The 24949-nt window shown below is 39.4% G+C and overlaps 1 protein-coding gene across 3 annotated transcripts; it reads right to left on the reverse strand.

Moving 5' to 3' along the window:
• Positions 1-12950: 12950 nt before the first annotated feature.
• Positions 12951-22893, reverse strand: MEPE (matrix extracellular phosphoglycoprotein). Of its 3 annotated transcripts, XM_054723256.1 has the most exons (5): positions 22840-22893; positions 17923-17976; positions 16615-16707; positions 15622-15624; positions 12951-14420 (listed from the first exon to the last, which is right to left on the reverse strand). In XM_054723256.1, the coding sequence occupies exons 1-5, from the start codon at positions 22891-22893 to the stop codon at positions 12951-12953; spliced, it is 1674 nt and encodes a 557-aa protein (XP_054579231.1). The 3 variants fall into 3 exon arrangements, with proteins under 3 accessions (XP_054579231.1, XP_054579239.1, XP_008141793.2); XM_054723264.1 differs by lacking the exon at positions 16615-16707; XM_008143571.3 differs by lacking the exon at positions 15622-15624.
• Positions 22894-24949: the final 2056 nt, after the last annotated feature.

The following is a 24949-nucleotide window of genomic DNA, read 5'->3' on the forward strand; positions in this document are numbered from 1 at the left end:
ACACACCCTTGTAGGTAACTAACTGCTTTTTTCTTGCTGATTTTAAGATTTTCTCTTTGTCTTTAGCCCTTGGCATTTAATTATGATGTGTCTTGGTGTGGTCCTCTTTGGGTTTCTCTTGTTTGGGGTTCTCTGTGCTTCCTAGACTTGTAAGTCTATTTCTTTCACCGGGCAGGGGAAGTTATCTGTCATTATTTTTTTTTCAAATAGGTTTTCAATATCTTGCTCTCTCTCTTCTTCTGGCACCCCCATAATTTGGATGTTGGTATGCTTGAAGTTGTCCAAGAGGCTCCTTACACTATCTTCTTATTTTTTGAATCTATTTTCTTTTTGCTCTTCTGGTTAGGTGTTTTTTGCTTCCTTATATTTCAAATTGTTGATTTGATTCTCTGGATTCTCTAGTCTGCTGTTGAATACCTCTATATTATTCTTTATTTCAGTCAGTGTATACTTAATTTCTGACTGGTCCTTTTCCATTTCTTTTTTTTTTTTTTTTTTTTGGCATTCTCACTAAGATCCTTAAAAGTCTCACTAAGTCCTTTGGAGGTTTCTAGAAGATTAACCTTGAGTAATTTTATAACTGTGGTTTTGAACTCTATATCCAGTAGTTTTCTTTCTTTCATTTTTTTCATTGTGACATGTTTCTTTGTCTCTACATTTTGGCTGCTTCCCTGTGTTTGTTTCTATGTATTGGGTAGAGGTGCTAAGTTTCCTTGAGTTGATAGAGTGGCCTTGTGTAGTAGGTGTCCTATATGGCCCAGTGGTTAAGCCTCCCCAATCACCTATGGTGGACACTCTAGGTGCACCCCTTTGTGGGCTGTGTGCACAGTCTTGTTGTAGTTGAGCCTTAATTGCTGCTGGTGTCACTGGGAGGAATTGGCCCGCAGGCCAATTGGCTGTGGGGACCAGCTGCGACTACAGTGGCATATAGCTTCCCAAGATGACTATGTCAAAAAGATTTCACTTGGATGCGTAAGTGCTGACAATAAAGAAAATCAGTTTCATTAGTATAATTATTAATCATAAGTGCAAACAATTATTTGTAGAACTGAAGTAAAGCTAAAACCTTGCATCTGATTTTATATTTTCAAAAGAATTAAAAATTTTATAGACCTTTTTTGGGTTAATGATCCAGCTCAGGAATGTGAAAACCCTAGCAACTAACATCATCAACTCAGAATAACCTCAACTCAAAAAAAAAAAAAAAGAAAGAAAAAAAAGAAAAAGAAAATAAAGCATAGTCAGCACATTCAAAATTGTGCATTTATATCACCTTTAATTACAAGGGCACAGTTTGCTTAGGTAGCAGTATGAGCTTTTGAGAAATAAATTTTTCTCTGTTGTGAACTTACCAAGAAAGAATAAAAGCTTATCTGGACCATTCCTCTTAAAATAATCCCTCCACCCATCCCCCAAAAAAGGGGGGGAAGATAGGATTCTAAGAGTTCATGTTTCTTGAACCTTATTATGCTTAAGAAATATCTGAAAAGCCTTCAGAAATGCAAATTTCCTCTGTGAACCAACAGAAATGCTGCTCTTTTTGATCTGCAGTGGGACCCAGGAATCAATACTTTTTAATTCCTGGAAATTCTTTCTTCATTTGCTTGAGTTTCTCTGACCTTCTTGGCTACTTCATCCCGGCATGTTTGCTGGTTCCACCTCAGTTTTCTTCTAAACTTTAGTGTGACCAAGGGTTCCAACCCTTTCTTAGATGGCTTTTCTGTTTCACTTACTCCCTTGATGATCTCATTCACACCATGACTCCCAAACTGTCCATATGCTGATGACTCCCAAAGTTATATCCCGAGCCCAGTCTTTCCATAAATCTCAGAGACCCAGTGTCCATCTGCTTATATGATATTGCCTTTTAGGTGTCTAATAGGTATTTTTTTTTTTAGTTTCAGTTGCACCAGAATCAGACTTTGAGAAAGGATCCAAGTAGTAGTAGATGTTTTAGTTGTTATATTTTGTTTGTTATGTTTTATTTTGAAGAAGGGGAAATGAAGGTAAGGAAATGGGGAAGTGAGACAAAGAAATGAATAAATCCAATAAAGAATTCATTATCAAGCCAGAAACTTCATGGGCAAATGGAATATGACCCTGACAGGGGAATTCTGTCAGGGTCATATTCCATAAAAGAAAAGCCTCAGAGTTATTCTAGCCAAAGGGCGAGGAAACTGGGGTATTTATACTCCAACTCCTATCACTTGCTGATTGACAGCTGCTTCTGGATGGGCATTAATTTCCTGGCATGTTCAGCCAGTTTTGGTGGTAAAGCAGACTCCTGTGGCAAAAGAGAGACCTAAGGCAAGAATGTGAAGTTCTAGAATTGGAAGTTGGGCAAGTGTGCATTTTTAAAAGCTTTTAAAACATATATATATATATATAAAAGACCAAGTTTAGGTTCACAATAAGCTTGAGAGAAAGCTACAGAGATTTACCATATACTAGGTACCCTTGCCCCATACATGTATAGCCTCCCCCATTATCAATATCATTCACCAAATGGTACATTTGTTACCAAGGATGAACCTATATGGACACATTATAATCACTCAAAGTCCATAGTTCACCTTTGGAGTACATTTATGGGTTTGGACAAATGTATAATGATGTATATCCATAATTATACATCATACAGAATATGTTAACTGCCTAAAAGTCCTCTTTGCTCTTCTTATTCACCCCTCACAATGATCTATGTATTATTTCTATACTTTTGAATTTCCTAGAATGTTATCTAGTTGGGATCATACAGTACACAGACTTTCCAGATTGCTTCTTTCATTTAGTAATATGAACTTAAGTTTCCTCCATGAGTAATTTTCCATTGTCTGGATGTATCATAGTTTATTTAGCCATTCATCCACTGAAGGTTATCTTGGTTGCTTCCAAGTTTTGACAATTAGGAATAAAGTTGCTATAAACAACCCTGTGCAGGTTTTTATGTGGACATGTTTTCAACTTTTTGGGTTAATACTAAGGAGAGTGATAGCTGGATTCTATAACAATTGTATTATTAGTTTTGTAAGATACTGTCAAACTATCTTCCTAAGGGACGGTACCATTTTGCATTTCTACCAGCAATGAATGAAAAGTCAAATAGCCAGCATTTGGTGTTGTCAGTGTATGGATTTTGACTACTATGTATGTAGTGGTATTTCATTGTGGTTTTAACTTGCATTTCCTGATAACTTTTGGTGTGGAGCAACTTTTCATATGCTTATTTGCCATTTGTATATCTTCTTCAGTGAGGTGTCTGTTAAGGTCTTTGACCACCCCCCCCCTTTTTTTTTTAGTTAGGTTGCTTGTTTTCTTATGTTGAATTTTAGAGTTCTTTGTGTATTTTGGAAAACAGTCCTTTATCAGATGTGTCTTTTATAAATATTTTCTCCAGATCTGTGACTTGGCTCCTAATTCTTTTGACCTTGTCTTTTGCAGAGCACAAATTTTTAATTTTAATGAAGTAGAGCTTATCAATTCTTTCTTTTGTATATTGTGCTTTTGGTGTTGTATCTAAAAAGTCATCACTATACCTAAGGTCATCTAGGTTTGTTCCAATGTTATCTTTCAGTAGTTTTATAGTTTGCATTTATATTTAGGTCGATGATCCATTTTAAGTTAGAGAAGGGTGTAAGGTCTGTGTTTAGATTCATTTTTTTTTTTTTTTTTTTACTGTGGGTGCTCAATTGTTAATTTGTTGAAGAGACTATCTTTGCTTCATTGCATTGTCTTTGTTCTTTTGTCAAAGATTGGTTGAATATGTTTATGTAGGCCCATTTCTGTGCCCTCTATTCTGTTCCACTGATCTATTTGTCTGTCTTTTCACCAATACCACACTGCAGCTTAGTAGTTAGTCTTGAAGTCAGGTAGTGTCAATCTTCCAACTTGGTTCTTCTCCAATATTGTGTTCGTTCTTCTGGGTATTTTGCCTCTCCATGTGAACTTTAGGACCAGCTTATTAATATCCCTAAAATAACTTGCTGGGACTTTGATTGGGATTGCATTGAATCTACAGATCAAGTGGTGAAAAACTTACATCTTGACAATATTGAGTCTTCCTATCCGTGAACAGGGACTATTTCTCCATTTATTTAGTTTTTTTTAGTTTGCTCATCAGAATTTTATAGTTTTCCTCATATAGATCTTTTATCTTTTATATATTTTGTTAGATTTATACCCAAGTACTTAATTTTGAGGTGTTCTAATGTAAATGCTATTGTGTTTTTTATTTCAAATTCCACTTGTTCTTTGTTGGTATATAGGAAAGCGGTTGACTTTTGTATATTAACTTTTTTTCTGCAAGCTTACTATCTTGTTTATTAGTTCCAGGTTGTTTTTGTTTATTTGTTTGTTTCATTTATTCTTTTGCATTTTCTGTGTAGGTGATCATGACATCTGTGGACAAAATCAGTTTTATATCTTCCTTCCCAGTATGTCTACCCACTCCCACTTTTTTTTTTTTTTTTGCCATATTGCATTAGTAAGGACTTCCAGTATGATGCTAAAAAGAACTGGTGAGAGATGATATTATTTTATTAAATCTACAGCATCACAATTTTTGTATAGTTTTGTCACTACCCTGATTTTAATAGCATTACTGGGCTTATAGATTTAGATAATGCTGAAGAATGCAATGGAGCCAACAGGGCCTGCAGCAGGGCACCATCCCTGCCTCTGTTCAACATTCTTACAAACAGCCGAGATGAAGGTCTAGACGATAACAATATATTTAAATCTCAAAAACGGGGAGTTTTGTATAGGATCCTGAAATGAGGATTCAAAAAACCCTCGATCAAATAGTATTATAAATATTACACTATGCATTTTAATTCAGAAAATAAATTATGTAGTACTAAGGGCAGAGCTGGTCTAATACTGGTTTTTAAGGAGCAAGCAATAAGCAAACAAAATACAGAAAGAGGGTGGTATGTGTATAATTTTTAATTAAATGAGAAGCAAAGAAAACTGATATTAATTCAGCCTGTATTTTGGGCCAAGGACTGGCACAAGAATGTTGCAGATGTTAAGGAATCTGACACCATCCAGGACTACATTAACAGGAGTGAGTGGCCAGAATAAGGGAGGTAAGTGTCACACTGTGTGCTGAGATGTGTGGACAATATGTAGACAGGAATTGGAGATGACGAGCATGATGACAGGTCACATGAAAGGTCATTGAAAAATGTTTAATTTGATGAGGAGAAGGGTAGAGAACATGAAAGATGTCATGTGGAAAAAGAATGAATCATTCTGCCTAGAAACAAAAGTGCAAGACAGTGAGCTGCCTGTTAGTATAAGTAAGCAGTGGCGAAGTGACCGGCTAGAAGAAAGGGATAAGAGAAAGTGATCCTGTGTTAGGTGCCCTGGACGAGAGGACTCCGGAGGTTCCTTCCATGAATCCATACACCTCTGTAGGCAGAATCAGGGGGAAATGGTGGTGTTAATGTCAAGAGGTTTAGCCTCACAAAACAGAGCACAGCTAGTGTTGCCTTTAATGAGATCCAGACATTACTAAGAAAGGAAGGAGATATTTTTAGTTACGATAAATTTCAGCTATTATCTGAGGAAACAGGAAATTTAGGGTTTTATAGGAGAGATGTGTGCAAACAAGAGCTGGATTAAAATTTTCCAGGGGGATTATTATTCAAACAAAAGAGCCCTTGTTTTTTATTATGGTGTTCAAAAGTAATGGGATGTGGGGATTATAAAAGAGAAGCACCTGTTTGTGCCTTAAAAAAAATGACTTCCTATGGGGAGATAATGTCTCCAAATGTAATCATGAAGGAAGAAAGACTTTTTCTCATTCACTCTGTCTGTCTATTATCTATCTACAACTATATCTATCTATCTATCTATCTATCTATCTATCTATCTATCTATCATCTATCTATTAATCTATCTTTCTATAAGTCATCATCCTCTCTCTCTCTCTCTCTCTCTCTCTCTCTCTCTCTCTCTCTCTCTCTCTCTCTCTCTCTCCATCTCGCTGTCTCTCAAGTGCTCTGCTTAATTTTTTCAGTACTTAAAGAAAAGTAAGCAAGATTGCCATCTAGTGACTGTTTTCTGGTTTTTAACGTTGGAGGCTTCTTGAATAGGGTCACAGGGCAGTGATTCTCGAACCTGGCTGTGCATTTGCAGCACCTGGAAGTTTCCCAAACTATGGATTCCTGGGACCCACCTGAGGCTGGGAATCAGAATCTTTGGAGACGGGGCTCCAGAGGTCCTGCTTAATTTTAAAAATTTCCAGAGGACTCTATCTCACTTAGTCTACCACCAGTGTTTGAAATGAACTGCCCTGTGGGCATATTGAGTGTGTGTGTGTGTGTGTGTGTGTGTGTGTGTGTGTGTGTGTGTAGGGAGGGGGTGAAGTGTCACAGAGGCAAATTTACATAAAATGCAGCATTGACCTACATGCTTAAGAATCTGGTTTCAGGGATATGTATCTTGGTGTTGCATCTTGTATGTATCGCTGATACTTAAATAGGCCTGGCACTGCTAAAATATACCCAAAGACACACAGCCAAAGATGTTTTATTGTTACACTGGTTTTAATAACATTTACTAAAACTTAGTTAAATATTCATCAATAGAGTGTGGCTAAAAATGATAGTAAACCCAAGTAGTGAAATTCTGTATAAGATTAAAAAGAATGAATAGTTCTATAGATGCTGAAAGCCCAGATGGATTATGTGAAGAAAGCAAACTATGTCTTTTAGCAAAGAAGTGATTCTGATGCAAGTGGTTTGGAGTTGATCTTGGAAACACTGTATCAGTGAGTAGATAGAGTAATATTTGTGATATAGGCCATGAACGGGCCAGAGGGATCTTCATTTTAATAGGTTCCTCAAGTTATTTTAGTACAAACCAAAATTTGAAATCACTAGCCTGAGTATCTTCCCAGTGACTTTCAAATCAATCAATCCTAGGTGTCCTCTAGATCAGCGATTTTCAACCTTTTTCAACTCATGACACATAAATTAATTACTAAAATTCTATGGCATACCAAAAAATATATAATTTTTTGCCAATATGACAAAAAATAGGCATAATTTTGATTCGTTCACACCAAACGGCTATTGTTGTTTTGGCTGTTGTCATTTTTTAAAAAAAAATTATTATTTTTTTAAAATATATTTTATTGATTTTTTACAGAGAGGAAGAGAGAGGGATAGAGAGTTAGAAACATCGATGAGAGAGAAACATCGATCAGCTGCCTCTTGCACACCCCCTACTGGGGATGTGCCCGCAACCAAGGTACGTGCCCTTGACCGGAATCGAACCTGGGACCCTTGAGTCCGAAGGCCGACACTCTATCCATTGAGCCAAACCGGTTTCGGCTAAAAAAAAAAAAATTATTGATTTCAGGAGGAAAGGAGAGGTAGAGATAGAAATATCAATGAGAGAGAGAATCATTAATCGGCTGCCTCCTGCACGCCCCCTACTGTGGATGGAGCCCACAGCCTGGGGAATGTGCCCTGACTGGGAATTCAACCATGACCTCCTGGTTCATAGGTCAATGCTGTTGTCATTTTTTTACTTGACGATCTAAGGGAAAACAGGTCAGTGCCCCTGACTAAATAGTCAGATATTGCATGTTTTAAAAATTCTTGCGGCACACCCGGTTGAAATAGCTGCTCTAGATTTATGGCCAGATCTTTCGCTGTGTTAACCTGGAATGTGAGAATGTTTTCAGTCTATGACAAAGAGACAGTGTGACCTTGTGGGTTACCTCTATCAACACATAATGAAAATAATTATTTCAAGTGAACTTATAAGACACCCTTCAAACATGGACCTTTAATCAGGCTCTTTCAAAACAGAACTTGTTCTGAGTATGTAGCTGTGGTTTCCCCAGTTCACGCCCATGTGGAAAATGATGTGGTGGCTGTAGAGCTGTGGTGAGCCGTCAGGTCACGTACACATCAGTCATTCTGACAGGACATGACTACAGAGTACTCCTGTGGATGAACAGAACGTGTGACAAGGAAAGAAGGAACCAAAGGAGCAAGAGTTGAAAGTGCATAATACCTCAATAAAAATATTAAAAAAAAAAAAAGAGTTGAAAGTGCAAAAGGAGCAGAGGTCACAATGGACTGATTTGAGATGTGTTTGCTGCCTCGTGCTGCCCCCAGGCTTGGGTTCTCGGCGACTGTTCCTTGTTGACACAATTTTCAGCTAGCAGAACTTGTGAGCAATAATCCGGGGGTCTGTGGTGTCCTACAAGGTCAGCTTTTGTGACCTGTTCAGTGTTGGTGTTGTCTTCACAGACCCGGATGACTAAAAGGAATGAGCTCCTTCGAGGAAGGGCCCCTCGCGGGAGGCCAACATGTTCTATAACAAGGGGAGGGAGAGTGGAGGGATCCGTGATAATGGAGAACGTGTGGGTGAAAGCTTCCCTCAGACCTCCCCAAGCCTCTGAGAAGCCACTCTGACTCTCCAACAGAGGGTTTCACAGGGATTATGCAGTTTCACTTGGTCATCTATCAGTTATTGAAAGCATGTGAGAGTAATCAGTTTGCATGTATTTCTTTTTAAAAATATATATTTTTATTGATTTCAGAGAGGAAGGGAGAGGGAGAGAGATATATAAACATCAGTGATGAGAGGGAATCATGGATCAACTGCCTCCTACATGCTCCTTTGCCTACCTGGCTCTACATGTTCTTCATGACTCAGCTTAGACCATAATTCCCTGACCATCCCACCCACATGTCCCGGTTGAGATAGTGGCTCCCCCTCGGTGCCCTAGCATCACTGCTTATGGCATGTCTCTCTACCAGGTGAGTTTCTTTCTTTCTTTCTTTCTTTCTTTCTTTCTTTCTTTCTTTCTTTCTTTCTTTCTTTCTTTCTTTCTTTCTTTCTTTCTTTCTTTCTTTCTTCTTTCCATCTCATTCCTTAGTCAACAAGGCTCTGTCTTCTTTGCTTCTATTACTTGGATTTGATCAGATCTACCACCCCACCCCCCTTGCATATGCACTCAAACCATCTTGGCTTCCCTGCTGTCCTCAGTACACCAGGATGTGGCCCCAGGGCCTTTACACTTGCTGCTAATTCTGCCTGGAATGCTTCTGTCCTTCAGATCCTTGCCTTCCTCAGGATTCTGCTCAAATGTCAACTCAGTACAGCCTTCGTTGATCATCCTATTTAAAATGGCAATTCCTACCAACTTTCCCTGCTTTCTTTTTATTTACAACTTTTATCACCATCTAACATACTCTTTTCTTTGTGCCTATACACTGCCTATCTTTCCCCCATTCCCATGTAATTTCCACGAGGGCATCCTCAGAACCTGTGACAGTACCTGGCACATAAACAGTCAACTGATCTCAACTGAGATCAAATATTTGTTGAATGAATGACGTTTTCATTTTTTGTGATGGGAGTGGCGTTACTGATGTGATGTATTATAGGACTATATTTCATAATATTAAACCACTTTCGTGCTTCTAGGATAAACTCTATTTCCTCGTACTGAAGGACTCTTTAAAAGTAGTTTTGCAATTACATTTGCTTGTTTTTTTTTAATCTATGTGCTTAAGTGAAGTTTGTATTATAGTTTATTATTTCATTCTCTTTTTTTTTGAAGGTTTGATATCAAGGTAATCTAAGCTTCATAAAATGAAGTGGACAGCTTTCCACTTTTTCCACTATTTCTAAAACAAAGCACAGTGCATGTATCATGCCAACTTTCTATTTGTTGAAAGTATGAAAGAACATGCTAGTAAAACTGTTTGGCCCTGAGGAATTTTTGATAGGTAATTTTTAAAAATTACATTTTCCAGTTTCTTTTATGATTAGTAATATATTCAGGTTTTAAGATATTTTAAGATTTATGTTTCCAGAAGACTACTTTATAGAAATATTCTAATATAAAATCATAAGATAGTTTTTGTTATTGTCTTATATTTTATATGTCTCTCTATCTGGTATTATATTATTTCCATTAGCAGTTTTCTTTATTTTTATTTCTTCTTTGTCTCTGTGACATCTTTCAGAGGCTTCTCTATTTTATTTTTAAATTAAAATTGTTAAATTAAAATTATTTAAATTCTAACCTATTAACCTAACAATAGTAATAATCTACTTAAAATTCAAATATATCAATAACCATATTTCTAAATAGGGAGCATATATGCTGTTCTACACAATCCCCAGGAATGTATTAAGTATTGTTCATTTAATTAAACAAGGTCAATTGCAGCTCTTCTTGTACTTCTTATCTCAAGTCTAAACCATATATGTTCATGTAGATTTTCTTGTAGGTGTGTGAATCCACTCGCCATTTTTATTTTTTCCTCATCTGGGTTTCTGGCCGTGAAATTGTATTGGAATTTTGTTCTCCTTTATCTCTGGATTTCCTCATAATTTTTTTCTAATCCTTTATTCCCCACTCCTTCCCTCTGCTCCCAATTTCCTTTCCAAGACTTTCATCTAGACCCATCTGTTTCTCTCCTTTTCCTTCAGGCCAACTAATGCTATATTTTAACACCTAATTGTAAGTATCAATATCTTGACTGGCAGAGTTTACCTTACTAGGAGTTGATTCTGCATCTTAGGCTTTTGGGGACCCACCGTAGTGTCTTTGAGATGTGTGTGTGCTTGCTTCTGGGAAAACGTGAGAGTGTATTTGAAATGAATGTGATCTCGTGTGCCTACTTAGTTCAAAGCCGGTGCTAAAGACTGAGTGAGGAGACACTGTTGTTTCTTCTAGGTGATAGCAGTAGCCCTTTGGGTGTCCTTACTGCTAGTGTTCTGCCTTCCAACTCCCACCCATCTCACCCATCACCACTTCCCCACCCTCTGGTTGGAGGGACCCCTCTTAAGCTCTGAAATATCTGTAGTATCGTTTAAGGTCACTGAGTGTCAAGCCCTCATGTGCCTGTTGGGACTTGCTTTCTGCGCCCCCTCTGAATGTGTAATACCTTAAGGAAAATGGGTTTTACCCTGTTTCCTTCAGCTGGAGTTTCTCTCTTTCCTCAGAGCTCCTATAGTCACGTTATTTCTATTTCTATTGTTGAACTTACCACAGTCTACCAGGTATCTGTTTTAGGCTTTTTTTTTTTTTTTTTTTACTAAAATGTCATCTCAACAAGGGCTACAAGCATCTTCTCTCTTCTTCTTTTGATCCCCACGGAATTTTATCAAATGGGATCATTCAGTAAATGTTTTTCAACTGAGCCGGATATTATGTCAAACAGAATCAGATGGTATATTGCCCCGACAGGCTGGAGTTATCAAGAGCAGATTAATTAGGGCTGTAAAGTCGAGGTAGATGTTCTTAAGCAGAGAACTCTAGGAGGGTGGGGCTGGGAGGGGTAGCAGGCCTAGAAATAAGTGCCTGAGCCAGAGGGATCTTTTCTTTTTGGGCACAAGGTGGCAGGCTATGCCCATGTCAGTCACCACATATAAGGCAGTTTGGTGAGGCTGAAATTTCCTGCCCTATTTTGGAAATGCATGTTCATTTAAAAAAAATAAAAAAGAGCGAAGCTCGTGCAGCATAATGGCTGAGACTGGGTGTAGCTGAAGCCCAGACCCGAGCCGGCGGCCGGCGGTGCTTCCAGGTCTCGGCGCCTTCCAGGTTGGACTCCTGCCCGAGGCCCACAGTAATGCACTGCAGATTCTGAAACATTGAATTTCCCTTAAAAGGATGAAGGAAATGTGAATAAATATGCATGAACACTCAAGCTCAGAGAGAGGAAATAATATCTGACCAGAGGGTTGAAATGCAGTTTCTCCACTAGATAGCAGACGAGGACAGACGGCCTGTGGCAGGTTCTGCCTATAAACACAAAGAAAACATTCGTTTTCTCTAGAAGTTCATTTTTCCCCCCTTTAAAACGCCAAGTGTTTTTCATGTGTTCAGACCATTCACATGTATCAGTCTGACATAATCTGGGATATAAGTAGCAGGTTTACTTCAATCCATGTATATGCAATTTAAATTCGGATACAATTTTCTTCACTTCATTAATTGCCTCTAGTTGTGTGTGTGTGTGTGTGTGTGTGTGTGTGTGTGTGTGTGTGTGTGTGTGTATGCAGAGGCACCAAATAGTCTTTTATTCAAAAAAATTACTAGGAATAGTTTATTCTGGAATTCTGACGTTAATTTACTGGGTGATATGTTAAGTCTTGCCATTGATACTGATTTCTGTTATGCTTGGAAGATGGAGAATAAATTAGGGGGAAAAAGATAATCTTTGTTTTCAGGTTCACTTATCATTTCTTTCAGGTTCTTTTTCTCTTTGTGTGGAAGTGAGGTAGAAGTGATAACATGGTGATTTGTTTCTGGAAATAAAATTTGCCTTCTGAGGAGCTGGGACTGTGCAGCAGAGGAGAGTGAGCAGGCTGAGCAGCAGGATGTTTACCAGAGCAGAGGGACTTCAGGGAAGAGGGAAATGCTGGATTAGGCAGAGAGGGACGAGGGCAGAGGGATGCGGGCACGCTCGCTCTCGAGCTTTATTCAGCAGATTGACTTCACAGCACTGCCTTTGCCAGGCACGGGACTAGTCTTGTTGTCTCTGAAATGAAGCGCCAGAGCCAACAGACTTTTCTTATTGATCATTTATTACAGATTACAATATGAGAGATAGTTTATTTTCATATCTACAGAGCAACAACATGAAATGCTTGACATTGACAAACTATTTTTAAATGACACCTATTCAAATGCTACCTATTGCATAAATCCTTAATGATTTTTTTTCCTTAAAAAAGCGTCATAACTTTCAATAGATTTTCATAAAGCATCGTAACTTTGAATAGAATTCCATACCATGACCATAAAAATAGCCACAGTTCTGCCCAGGAGGCTGAGTTTCTAGATTTCCTCAGTTCCCTGCCCTGTCCTTCTTCACTTTACCTGGTCCGCTATCTGGCGGCTCTCCTTCATGGTCAAGTCAGGGATGTCTGGGGATTTGAACTTGATCCTGCTGGGATTTCCTAGTGGCCTAGTCTCCCTCGCTCTCACTGGAACTGGTGCTGTCAGATGACTCACTGCTGTCGTGCTTTCTGGGGGGCCTGAACCTCCTGTTGGGATGGGATTTTCTATGAGCCCAGGGGCCCTTTCTCTGTGGCAGACCCTTACCCCAGGGGGAGCTGTTCTGTCTGTGGGGTCCATACTGATTTCTCCCACTGTGTGTGGGTATAGTCCCCTCATTATTGGGGTCACTATGGGAATCTATTTCACTTTTAATGTCATTATCAAGACCCTGAGGAGGGATGAGCTGGCCCGGACTTTTGCTCTTACTAGGAAATCTTTGCTTTTCACTCGAGGCCACTTGATTCCTGTTAGATGGTTCTGTTCCTTTCCTACTCGCCCCTTTGCCATTTCTCGGAATTTCATTATAATCAGTACTTTCAGCAACATCACGACCGCCTTCTTTTCTTTTCTCTTTTGAGGGTACATGAGGGTAATGAAACTCCACTTGCCCTTGATGAGCATTTTGGCCACCGGCATCCACTCTGTTTCCTTCTTTTCCAGGGAGTTCCTTGAAATTGGTGCTCCCTATGATGTCGTTGCTGCCCCCCACGAGGCTGACATCAGCGGTGTCTGCCTCTCGCGCTGTTTCATCCCGGGTCCGAATGGCACTTCTGCCATCTTCTGCTCCCTCTGGGATGTCGTTATAACCCAGGCCTCCTGCTTCGGGGTTAATTGTCTCTGCTTCCCCCGGGCCGGAAAGCTCTGTTGGAATACCTGCACCCTCTGGGTCAGGATCCATAGCTTCTCCTTTACCTGAAACATCCTTAAAAGGTTGGCCATCTCCACTGAAAGGAGAGAGATTGTCCCCCCTCTCGTGAAGATCTGGATAACCGCTGCCTTCGAAATCACTGGGGATTTTTTTTAGTTTGGGGAACTGTTTTAGATAGTCTGTGTTGTATTGGATGTGGTGCGTGCTTTTGCCTTTGGCTGGGATATTGGAGGCTTGCGGATCTCTTTGATGATTCTTCTTACCTTTTGAGGGGGCTTTAGCATGGTCTGCACTTGCTAGAATTTTGTTTGGAACATTCCTAGGTTTGATATCTTTGCTTTCGTCTCCTAATGGTTCAATCGCAGCTCCTGGCGCCATTGTAAGTTGTGTATTATTCCTGGTGAGAGCTGCACCATATTCTTCTTGGTCATGAAGTTCGCTGAGAACATCGTCTCCATCCTCAGACCCATTATTCCCAGTGGATTCGGGGTAAATGGGCATCGGTAGGTCATTGTGGGCATTATCTTTGTGGCTAATACTATAGTCTTCATTCGTTGTCTGTCTAGTTTCAAAAAGATTTGGGGATTTACTAATTTGGTTATTTTTATCAACTCCAAGGAGGGACAAGTCTTTCTCTCTCTCTTGGGCAATGTTTTCTTTAAGTGCTGGCTCTTGACTTCTTCTCTTGCCAGAAAGGTGAAGAGCGATATTGTCTTTGTTTCTTTCTTCCTGGTAAAGTGTAATTTTTAACATAAAGTGATTATTTTATGTTAACTTTTAAAAATCTAATCATTCTTAGTTCATATTTTTAAAACTATTCTCTCTCCTATTTTCATATTCTTCTCTCTCTTTCTCTCTCTCTCAAAATAGTACTGTTCTACTTGAAGGACTGCCAGTTTTTATACAGGTACCTTATAAATGTTTGAAGCAGTGAGGAAATTGTTGCATCAGCTCACACTTGAATCTCAAGATAAAAATGGTTATGGACATGCCCACTATTATGAAGCTGGCTAATATGCAATATACAAACGTTCCAACTTGTGGTATTGTTAAGAGCTACTATGAAATGATTTATTTGAGGAGTTATAACATCATTATTCACTAATATTTCATTTGGCAGGTATATTCTGAAAATAAGAGTTTACAATGAGCAAAAAAGTATGTAATAGAAAAAACTTTATAGTGAGTTGTTTTTAAGTAAGAAGTATTTTATTTTATTTTTTAATATATAGTTTTAGTGATTTCAGAGAGGAAGGGAGAGGGAGAGAGAGATAAAAACATTAATGATTTGAGAGAATCATTGCTTGGCTGCCTACTGCACATCTCCCACTGGGGATCGAGCCCACAACCCGGGCATGTGTCCTGACCGGGAATCGAACTGTGAACTCCTGGTTCATAGGTCAAAGCTCAACCACCGAGCCACGCCAGCCAGGCAAATAAGAAGTATGTTTAACATTTGACTTATTTTAAGACATTAAATCTTGGAAAGTTTTACATGGACATTTATATTTCCCTTGGCAATCAAGTTCATTTGCTTATTGCTAATTATTCTTTTGAGTTTAAGCAGGTGCATTAGAAAATCATTAGATTATAATAATTCCTTCTTAACATTTTCCCCTCTGTATTCTGAAGTGGGAAGTTTTATTTTACCTTTAGTGCTTTTACCGATTTTAAAACAGTATCATATATACTAATGAAGTCTGTGCATTTTACTAAAGACTGAACAGAGTTCTTTTATGAGTGAAAACATAAAACAACTTTTAAATTGTTTTACATGGTGCTCAATTATTTTTGCAATTGCTTGTGTTAACTGTTGACTGTGTGATGATCTCTGTGTTAGCTGGCTGGTCTGCTTTCCTCTGCTCTGTTTTTCTACCTGTACACCTTCACTCATAGTATTCTTTTCATGGATGTGGCCTCTCTCAGCCACTTGCTTGCTCAAATCCTACTCATCCTCCACAGCTCAATTACTCCCATTATGTACTTTCCCCTGAACACCCGACTAGGAACTAATCTTTTTCTAGTCCAAGCCCGAAAGCATGCTATTTTGAGTACCTCTTATGTAGCACTTTGCACATTCTGTCTTGGGTTAATGATTTTTGTAAGTGCCATTTGTTTCCTTTATAATTCTAACGTCCTGGAGAGAGAGAATTAAGTTCTCTCAATCATTTTATTTCACATAGTATCTTGCACAGTAGGAAGTGCTCAATACATAGTTTAACAGGAAGTTAGTCTTAGAGATGCATCTGCAGAATATCAAGCAGAACAAAACAACATTCTGAAGGGAAACTACAACTTTCATGGGAAATGAAGCCAGATTTGGGAAAAAGTAAGTAGTCCTTTTTGCTGATGGCATTTTAAGCTGTGCCCAGCTCCTTGGCCAATGAATTTACCAGAAGGAACTGAATGAAGGAATTATTGTTCCCTTCCAGTAACAAGGCCCTTATTCTTTCTCTTCTGAACATCCTGACACAGATGGTGTCCTCTGTGGAATGAATTTAAGGGACAATAGAATGTGTCACTCTTTAGGCCAAAATGACCTCTAATCATCACCATTAGAGCGTATAGCAGAATATGCCCAGAAAACCTCCCTATAAAACACCAAACATTAATCAGAAGCAATAAACAAACAAACAAAAAATTTCATGGGTGTCCGGGGTCCACCAGTACCATACCTGGCTCGACAGGTCCTGAAGGAGGGCAAGGTTTGGGCCAGGGCCTGGGGTGGCCCACCTGTGTCAGGAAGACTCTGGAACACAGAGTCCCACAGCAGAGCCGGCTGAGGAGCCTGGGGTATGAGGGAAGGACCAAGGCACCAGCCGCAGACCAAAACCCCAGAGCAGGAGAAGAGTAAACTCTGTCTCCCTAGAATTCGTCCAAGTTTGACTCCTGATAAGGATCACCAATCAGATATTCAGCTTACCTTCATGTTCGTTTGATTTTTCCTCCCAGGTGATGTGTAAACATACTTGAAAAGATAATACCCATGTTTCTCATGGTGACCCTTGTAGGTGATCTACAAAAACACAACATTCTATTAAGATGGATTTATCTCTGACTAAGAAGTTTCCTGGCTCTCTCTTTTTTTCTTTTTTTAAATTTTATTTTATTGTTTAAAGTATTACACATAGTAGTGCATATATCTCCTTTTTTTTCCCCATTGACCTTCCCCCAGCCTCCCCTACCCCCTGTCGCATGCCCTCATGTGTCTTGTGTCCATTGGTTGTGCTTATATGCATGCATTCAAGTCCTTCGGTTGATCTCTTCCCGCCCCCCCCCAACACTCCCCAACCTTCCCGCTGTAATTTGACAGTCTGTCTGATGCTTTCCCGGCTCTCTTTTTGATAGTACAGATATTTTAAAATTTGGGTGAAGTCTAATTCTGCCTCTAACAAGTGGCAGTTCTTCCTATGACCACAGGAGGGCGTGTGTCCACCAGTCCCTGAGGATACTAGCAGCCTGTCCCTTCCTTTTCTGCATGTCTCTAAATCCGTTTTCCTTACGGGTGACTATCAACTGCCCTCTCTCCCGGGTGTACCCATTTGATGACCGCATTTCAGTGGGAACGGAGCACCGGGAAGTGTTTCCGGGTGGGAGGGGGCAGGGGGATTAGAAGAAAAGCAGGTTTTCCAGTATACATATCTGATGTCAAATTGGCAAAACTCGCAGCATGAAAATCCAGGCTCTTAGATTTGCAATTTTTGCCTTTGTAATTTTCAGCCGAGACAGAGAACAGAACATTGTTAGCTCTTGGGACGGAATTTCTGAGACTGCCAGAGCCTGGCAGGCGGGAGTCAGCTGCCATTTGGTGACCTGAAAGCGGAGGGCGCCTGTTTAACTTTCTGGATGCATCGGAAACCCACTCCCTGTAAACAGAGCTCCCCGTTAAGGCTCATTCATGCTCTTCCCTTTGTTTTCTCCCTCACTTACTGCTCTGTCCTCCTGTACATGTGGGGGAAGACGGAGTTTGCTAATAACAATATCCCAGAATTTTTACTCGCTTATCCCTCTGAAAGAAGAAATCATATTGAAGATAAATCTCCATTTGGAATGCTTTTCTCTTTTCTGTCACACACTGTGACAGAATTAAAGTGCCGAAGTTAGGGTGTATGTTTTTGTACTTTCATCCTAAGAACACAAGACTGTTTTTGACAGTTAAAAATGTCCTCTGACTGACTTTTTCCTTTACAGACTTGAAGTGGATTTATTTGAGAAGAATAACTCTGTTTACCCTCTGTTCTTCCGCACAGTCTTGCCTAGTTTTCTCAGCCTGTGGTTGCACCGCCTGAAAGGAAACAAGAAATAAAACTTCACCAAACATCCATTCTTTCATTCATGTCTTCAAATAGCAAATCTTTTATTTTTCTCTCACCGGGTTGTACCACTCAATGTGGGAAACCATCCTGACCAGGAAAGGATGGGTACACTCGCCACATTAATATTTGTCTCAGTGCCACCAGCGGGTGCCGCACCCTCCCCCACAGGGAGACAATGCCATCGCCATTACAGAACAACATCCACGCCAGGCTGGGGAGGACACTGTGCATTAGTTGCATAAATTCAGTAATGGTGCCTGGCCAGTGTGGCTCAGTGGCTGAGCGTCAACCTGTGAACCAGGAGGTCATGGTTCGATTCCTGGTCAGGGCACATGCCTGGTTGTGGGCTCGATCCCCAGGGGGGTGTGTGTGCAGGAGGCAGCCGATCAATGATTCTTTCTCATCATTGATATTTCTCTCTCTCCCTCTCCCTTCCTCTCTGAAATCTATAAAAAATACATTTAAAAAATTCAGTAATGGCTTTGTGAGTTCAGATAGGCTGCCGCTGGTTATCCTGCAAGAGTAAAACCACAGCCCTGCACGGAAGGGGAAGTACCACACCCGAGGATGGGACTTTATCACGCCAGTCAGCTGGACAGATATTTCTTTCAGGGCAAGGAAAATGGGGTAACCTGCAGATTGGGGCAAAATACTTCTCTTGATCTGACATGAAAGTGTCAAAATATTTTGAGGGTACCCGGGGGGTAGGGAGGGGAGGTAAGAGGTAGCTGCTAGAGAAAGGCCAGAAACTAAAAACACATAGACCCCAGGCATCTTGCTCCAAGTTTTTAGGGTAAAATTTAGGTGTCACAGGAGAGCATGCAGAAGAAGGCCTGAGCATCCTGGAGCAAGCTCGCCGTGGAAGCAACAGTCATACCAATTCTTTTAGTCTCGGTATTTTTTATTTTCTTATTTATTTCTGAAATTCCTAAGTTATCTCAGATGTAGCAAGGGGAGCCAATGGGTGGGACTGGTTTGTGACTGACTGTGTATGCTGAAGGGGAAATGGGCATCATGGTGGTGTCCACCGTGTAAGAGAGAAAACCCTTAAGGGAAAGAGTATTAAGCCTGACTAAGCCTTGGAATTCTGTATTTCCCAGCAATCAGATATGAGCAGTTATCCTGCGTGCTTTCAGACACCGTATTTCTGCTCTCTCTGTGGTGGTCCCTACACATGCCATTTGCTGAGTTCCTTTGCCATCTGGCTCCAGTCTGGGCTTGGCTGATGGGAGACCCCCCTGAGACAGAAGGGTAGAAGGAGGAGCCAAGGTGTGTCCTTCCCTGCTCTCCCTGTTTGGGCTGCATCTCTAGGAGTGGATGCATCTCTTTGTGGCCCTAGTTCCTGGTACCCCCAGGACGGGGTCCACCACCTCCTTCCTTGTTCCTCCAGCCCAAGGCAGTCTTCATGTTGCTTCATCACCCTTGGCTGGCCCTTTCTGTTCATCCTGGACTTGATAACGAGTGTCCAAATAGAACCCTCCTTACTGAAATCCCTGTCATGAATTTCATTTTCCTGACTAAACCTTGACTGACGAAATCATCTTAGAAATAAACTCAAAACTTTAGTAAAAGTGCTCTATTGGCTGAGCTCTAAGGCAGATCTGCTTGACAGGCCATTCCATTCTAGAAACAACAAAAGTTAGCCTATTATAGATACTGAGGACGAACTGGTGGCTGCCAGAAGGGAGGAGGTAGAGGGATGGCAATAGAAGTAAAGGGAATTGAGAGGTACAAACTTCCAGTTATAAAGTAAGTCAGGGACATGTTATGTAGAGCCTAGGGAACATAGTCAATAATATTGTAATAACTTTGTATGGGGACAGTCTTCTCGTGGCGATCACTTTATAATGTATAAAAGTATTGAATCACTATGGTGTAAACTTGAAACTAATGTAATATAATATGTCAATTATAATCCAACTTTTAAAAGACAGAGAAATACACATTAAAGAAATAATGATATATAATTTTATACTCAGTGAATGGGGATCTAGAGGGAAGGGTAGTATGATACATATCGGTGGTGAGAATATTAAGATGTATAGCATTTGGGGAAGAAAATACGGCAATATCTAGGGAAAAAATACAGTCCTTTCTACTCAATACTTCTATTCTCAGAAATCTATCTATGATAGAAAATAAAAGAACAACTCTTGCCCATAAAAATAAAAGCACACATTTGTATGGAAAAAATAGTTTGCCGATGACACCTTATATTTATATAGCACTATACAGTTTGTAAACTACTTTCATGTAAATAATTTCATCTGATTCCCATAATAATCCCTGTGAGAAAGGAAGTAGAGAAACAGAATTGCCTACACTTACACAGCTGGTAGCACTAGTACAAGTTAAGGAGATATTTTGACCTAAAGCCTCTGCCTCAAAGTCCCAGGGTTAAAATAGTACATTGCTAAATGGCCTGATATGTGGGAAAAACATATTTATTAACAAGAGGTAATGTTCCTATACTTTATATTAAGTACTTTCAGGCATATTTTATCATTTTATTGCCTTTTTTATGTTGGTTCTTAAATGACCTTGTGCATTTACATTTAGATCTTTGCATCATTTCTCCAAAAATATCAAAACAGTGAAAATAAATCTGGAAATGGGGCTACAGAAAGGGAAAGCATAAAAATTAGATATTAATTTTAAAAAGAAATGACAGTTTGTGGTATTTGGCATCTTCTTAGAGAGCATAACACATGCACATGTATTAAAAGCATACTTGATAGTATAGAGTACCTTAATATAGTTCACAATCATAAATCCTGAGCTTAGAATAACTTATCACAAAGTCTTTAGAGTCAATTGCATATTGATGAATATTAATTAAATTACATGGCCCAATAATCAATGCTTTTCTGTTCTTCCATTTTTAAATTTTGTTTTTGAAGGAAACCAGAACATGGCTCCCACATATACCTCTTTGACATAAAATTTATTTTGAGCTGAAGGCAATTAAAAAGTAGTAAGGAGAAAACGTTCCTCCTCCTCTGTCTAAAGGCAGGAAATAAATTCTCCTTTTACTGCAGACAGACTTTTACCCATCCAGAGACCACACCTGAGTAATGTGCAAGCAAACCTTGTTAAACTAACCCTAATGTTCTTACTTGAGGAAGATAAGGACTCCCTAGCCCTAGCTGGACTACCCATAGCCCAAACCTTTTTGTCTCATCAATGCTTCACAAATTTATTGTTTCTTTGTCTAAAAGGTAAAAATAAAATCTTCCTGCCTCTGTCACTTCTTCAGGTTTTCATTCTCTTATGAAGGCTCCCAGTACATATAAAAATTCAATAAAACGTGTATGCTTTTCTCCTGTTAACACATCTTTGTCAGTTAATTTTCAGACCTAGCCAGGGACCCTAGGAGAGTCGAGAATTTTTTTTTTTCCTCCCCTACTATTTGAATCTGGATTCTAGTTCCAAAACATATGTCAATGACTCAATATATACCAGTTTCTGGTAACACCAAACTATTATTAACTGATTTAGATAAGTGCTCAAATAGAATCTATATATCTGGGAGAAAACATCATATTTAGCCAAATTCCAAATTTTGTTTCTAATGTCTTTGCAAATCCTCTTTCATTTGAAATTTGCACCCCTCCCATCTCCCCCTATACCCACTTGGCAGCTCTCCCGGGCTGGAATGTGGCCCTGGGATGGAGATGGCATTGTCTCCCACTGGGGAGGAACTCTGGCACCTGCTTTTGACCAGTGGTCACTGGATTGATGTTGACACAGCGCACTTACTGGAAAATGGTTGGAGAGTGCCACTCCCGCTGTTCCTTGGACTGTGTTGCTCAAAATAGATTCATCCTGGGCTGTGGGACTGAGCTGGGTCAGCAAGACCCACTTGACCCCCATCATGCCTTGCGGCCGCCCTGTAGATTGGGCCTGGCAGATGTCTATTTTAAGCCGCCCGACCCCCACAGGACTGCTAGAGGCTGTCAGCTGAGAAGAGACAAGCTTTCCTCAACTTCTGCTGTCCTCTTCCGATGACACGGTTCATGCTTGTCAGTGGGTTACCCAACTGGTCACCCACTCGCTCAGGACCTATATTTAAGTACTTCTGGCAACAGAATGACCGCTGGTTTCCATGGTTCTCCAACTGAAAGGTTACTCTGGGAAGTTAGGATGCTTTCCAGACATTATCTAATTGGCACTGTGTCTGCATTGCAGAAAATATCGGTAACACTCAGCATTTTCACAAGATAATTTAGTCACATCCTGAGTACTCATCTGGGTGAATCAGAGGGGAAAAGACACACAAAGGAAATTGGAGCTCGGTTTGGGGTAAGCTTGGGGGCACTGCCTCCCATCTTTAGCCTCACTGATGAAGAGAGAATCATCACCAGGATCTCACAGTGTCGAGGTGTTACAAGAATGACAGGAAAGCTCTGCTCCTTTTGTGTTGCCATATATTTACAAAATCTAGTTGTTTAGCCTTAAAGTATTGGACATTTTTTCCCTGTTTTTAGTAAGACATTGAAAAGTTCTTTTGACATGTAATAATTTGGGTCTCTGAGCCTTTTCTCATTAGTGTTAGCTGATTTCAAACACTGTGGCTGGCTCTCGGTTTTCTCAAAAGCACTCTTTTCGGTGTTTCCTAAGAGGCAACGTGTGGCCATGTTGAAATTCAGCACATGTTCGTTGAAGGCCTCCTTGGTGGTAGGCTTCGGTGTCTAGTGCTAGATGCTTTCTTTTTGCTTCATTATCACTGAACTAGGTAAGCGTTACTAATTTGAAAAGACATTGCTTAAGAGAAAAATAGATAAAAAGAGGGATAGGTTTTATGATTCGTAACTAAAATCAGAAATGCTTACTGGTGCTGCCCAGGTCAGATGGGATAGAAGCAGTCCCAAGCAGACAATTTGCATCTTTGAGAATCTCTGTAAAAAGACAATATATTTTACCCTAAAGCATTGCAAATTACAAACTGCAGTTCTAAGAATAAATACAATACAAAAGTATATTCAAACACCCTTGCCCTAGAAGTCCTTTTTAAATTAAAAAACAACAAACTATGTATAATTTACTTATACCCAAGTGTGGATACTTTAATGAAAGTGCTTTCATATGTCTAATTATTCCATGTGAAAATGAAAATTGTCCAATATTATTTTTTTAATTTTTATTTTTTAATCCTCACCTGAGGGTATTTTTCCACTGATTTTTAGAAAGTGGAAGAGAGAGGGAAAGGCAGAGAGAAATATCCATGTGAGAGAAGCACATCGATTGGTTGCTTCCTGCATGAACCCCGACCAGGGCCGGGGCTGGGGAGGAGCCTGCAACCAAGGTACATGCCCTTGACCGGAATCCAACCCAGGACGCTTCGGTCCACAGGCTGATGCTTTATCCACTGAGCCAAATGGGCTAGGGGTGTCCAATATTAGTGAGGCAATGAAGTCAGTTCATATAAAGAAACTTTATAGACTTATTTATTTGTTCTATTGTCAGCCTACACTTGTTTCTTTTGTCTTTAGAGAGAGATCATTTAATTTAGTTACTTATATAATTCATAATAACATTAAGTTTAGTATAGCAGCTTATAACATTCTCTTTAAATGATTTGCCAGGGTAGCAGGCTCCATGGTGAGGAATATAGTTTTGTCTGCTACCAGGCTGGTTCCCCAATATATGTTCTTATATTCATTAGCAATGTATCTGATCTAGTATCCGTCCATGGGCTGGAGAGTGAATTGATGTAATATTTATATTAATAGCTAACATATATTAATACTAAAATGAACCAAGCACTATTCTAAAAATTTTACACACATTCAATTAATAAAGCCTCATAATATCCCTATGAGTTAGGTGGCATTTACTATTCCTGTTTTATAGGTTAGGAAATAGACACAGAAAGTCAAGTAACTTGTCCCAGAATTCCCAAGCATTAAGGGGCAGAACTGGGATTAATAACTGGCAATGTAGCCAGAGAGCCAGTATTCTTAATCAAAACTTTATGCCACTTGGAATGTTTTCATTCTTTTCTTTATTACAGAGAAACCTATATGTAGTTGATTTAAAGGCAAATAATATTTGATATTGGGCTCAACAAAATTATGTTTAAAACATTAACATTTAATGGAACAGAATGACAAATCTCAGTTAAAAGGGGGGTGGAGAGGATGGGAAGAGATTAACCAAAGAACATACATGCACATATGCATAACCCATGGACACAGACAATAGTATGGGGAAGACCTGGGGTGGGGCAGGACCTGGGTGAAGGGGGCAAAGCGGGGAAATGAGGGACATCTGTAATACTGTCAACAATAAATTTTTAAAAAATTATCATTTAGCTATGGATAAAGGTACATGTTTATCCTTTGGTAAATATACTAAAAGGATCTAGTTAGTTCACTGAAGTCAAGTGGCCATTAGATTGAAAATAAAGTCAATATAGCATTGAGTTACTAATCTGTTGATTTTAATAAACATTAAGTATTTTACTAATTACCACACAGACATATAACAACCAATATGAGAATAAAAAAATGTATACCACTCTTTGAGAATACTTGGGGAAAAGCACTTTTAATGGGAAAAATAATCTAAATACTGTTGTAATCTTTAAACATTTCAGGGTTAAAAACACCTTTTATTTGAAGAAATACATATAACTATTAAATATATTCTAAAATTATAGGCTATTCTCTTCAAAATTAATATAATTTTAAGAACCTTAATTCTATCTGTAATGTAGCCATCTAAGCGTTTTACAGATCAGGACAATACAAGTCACTTATTAAATGACTTAATGCTGAGAAATATCCATCCAGATGATACCAACACAGATGAGGTTGGAAAGTATGAATAAGATCACATTATCCTTATCCTGGTTTATAACTGAAGGGATGGAACACTATTAGAGTCTTAGAGTTATTGTGGATCTTGATAATGCTGACAGTCAAATCAAAGAAGAAATTG

This window comes from Eptesicus fuscus, chromosome 2, assembly GCF_027574615.1.
Source record: "Eptesicus fuscus isolate TK198812 chromosome 2, DD_ASM_mEF_20220401, whole genome shotgun sequence".
In the NCBI taxonomy this organism is placed as follows: Eukaryota; Metazoa; Chordata; class Mammalia; order Chiroptera; family Vespertilionidae; genus Eptesicus; species Eptesicus fuscus.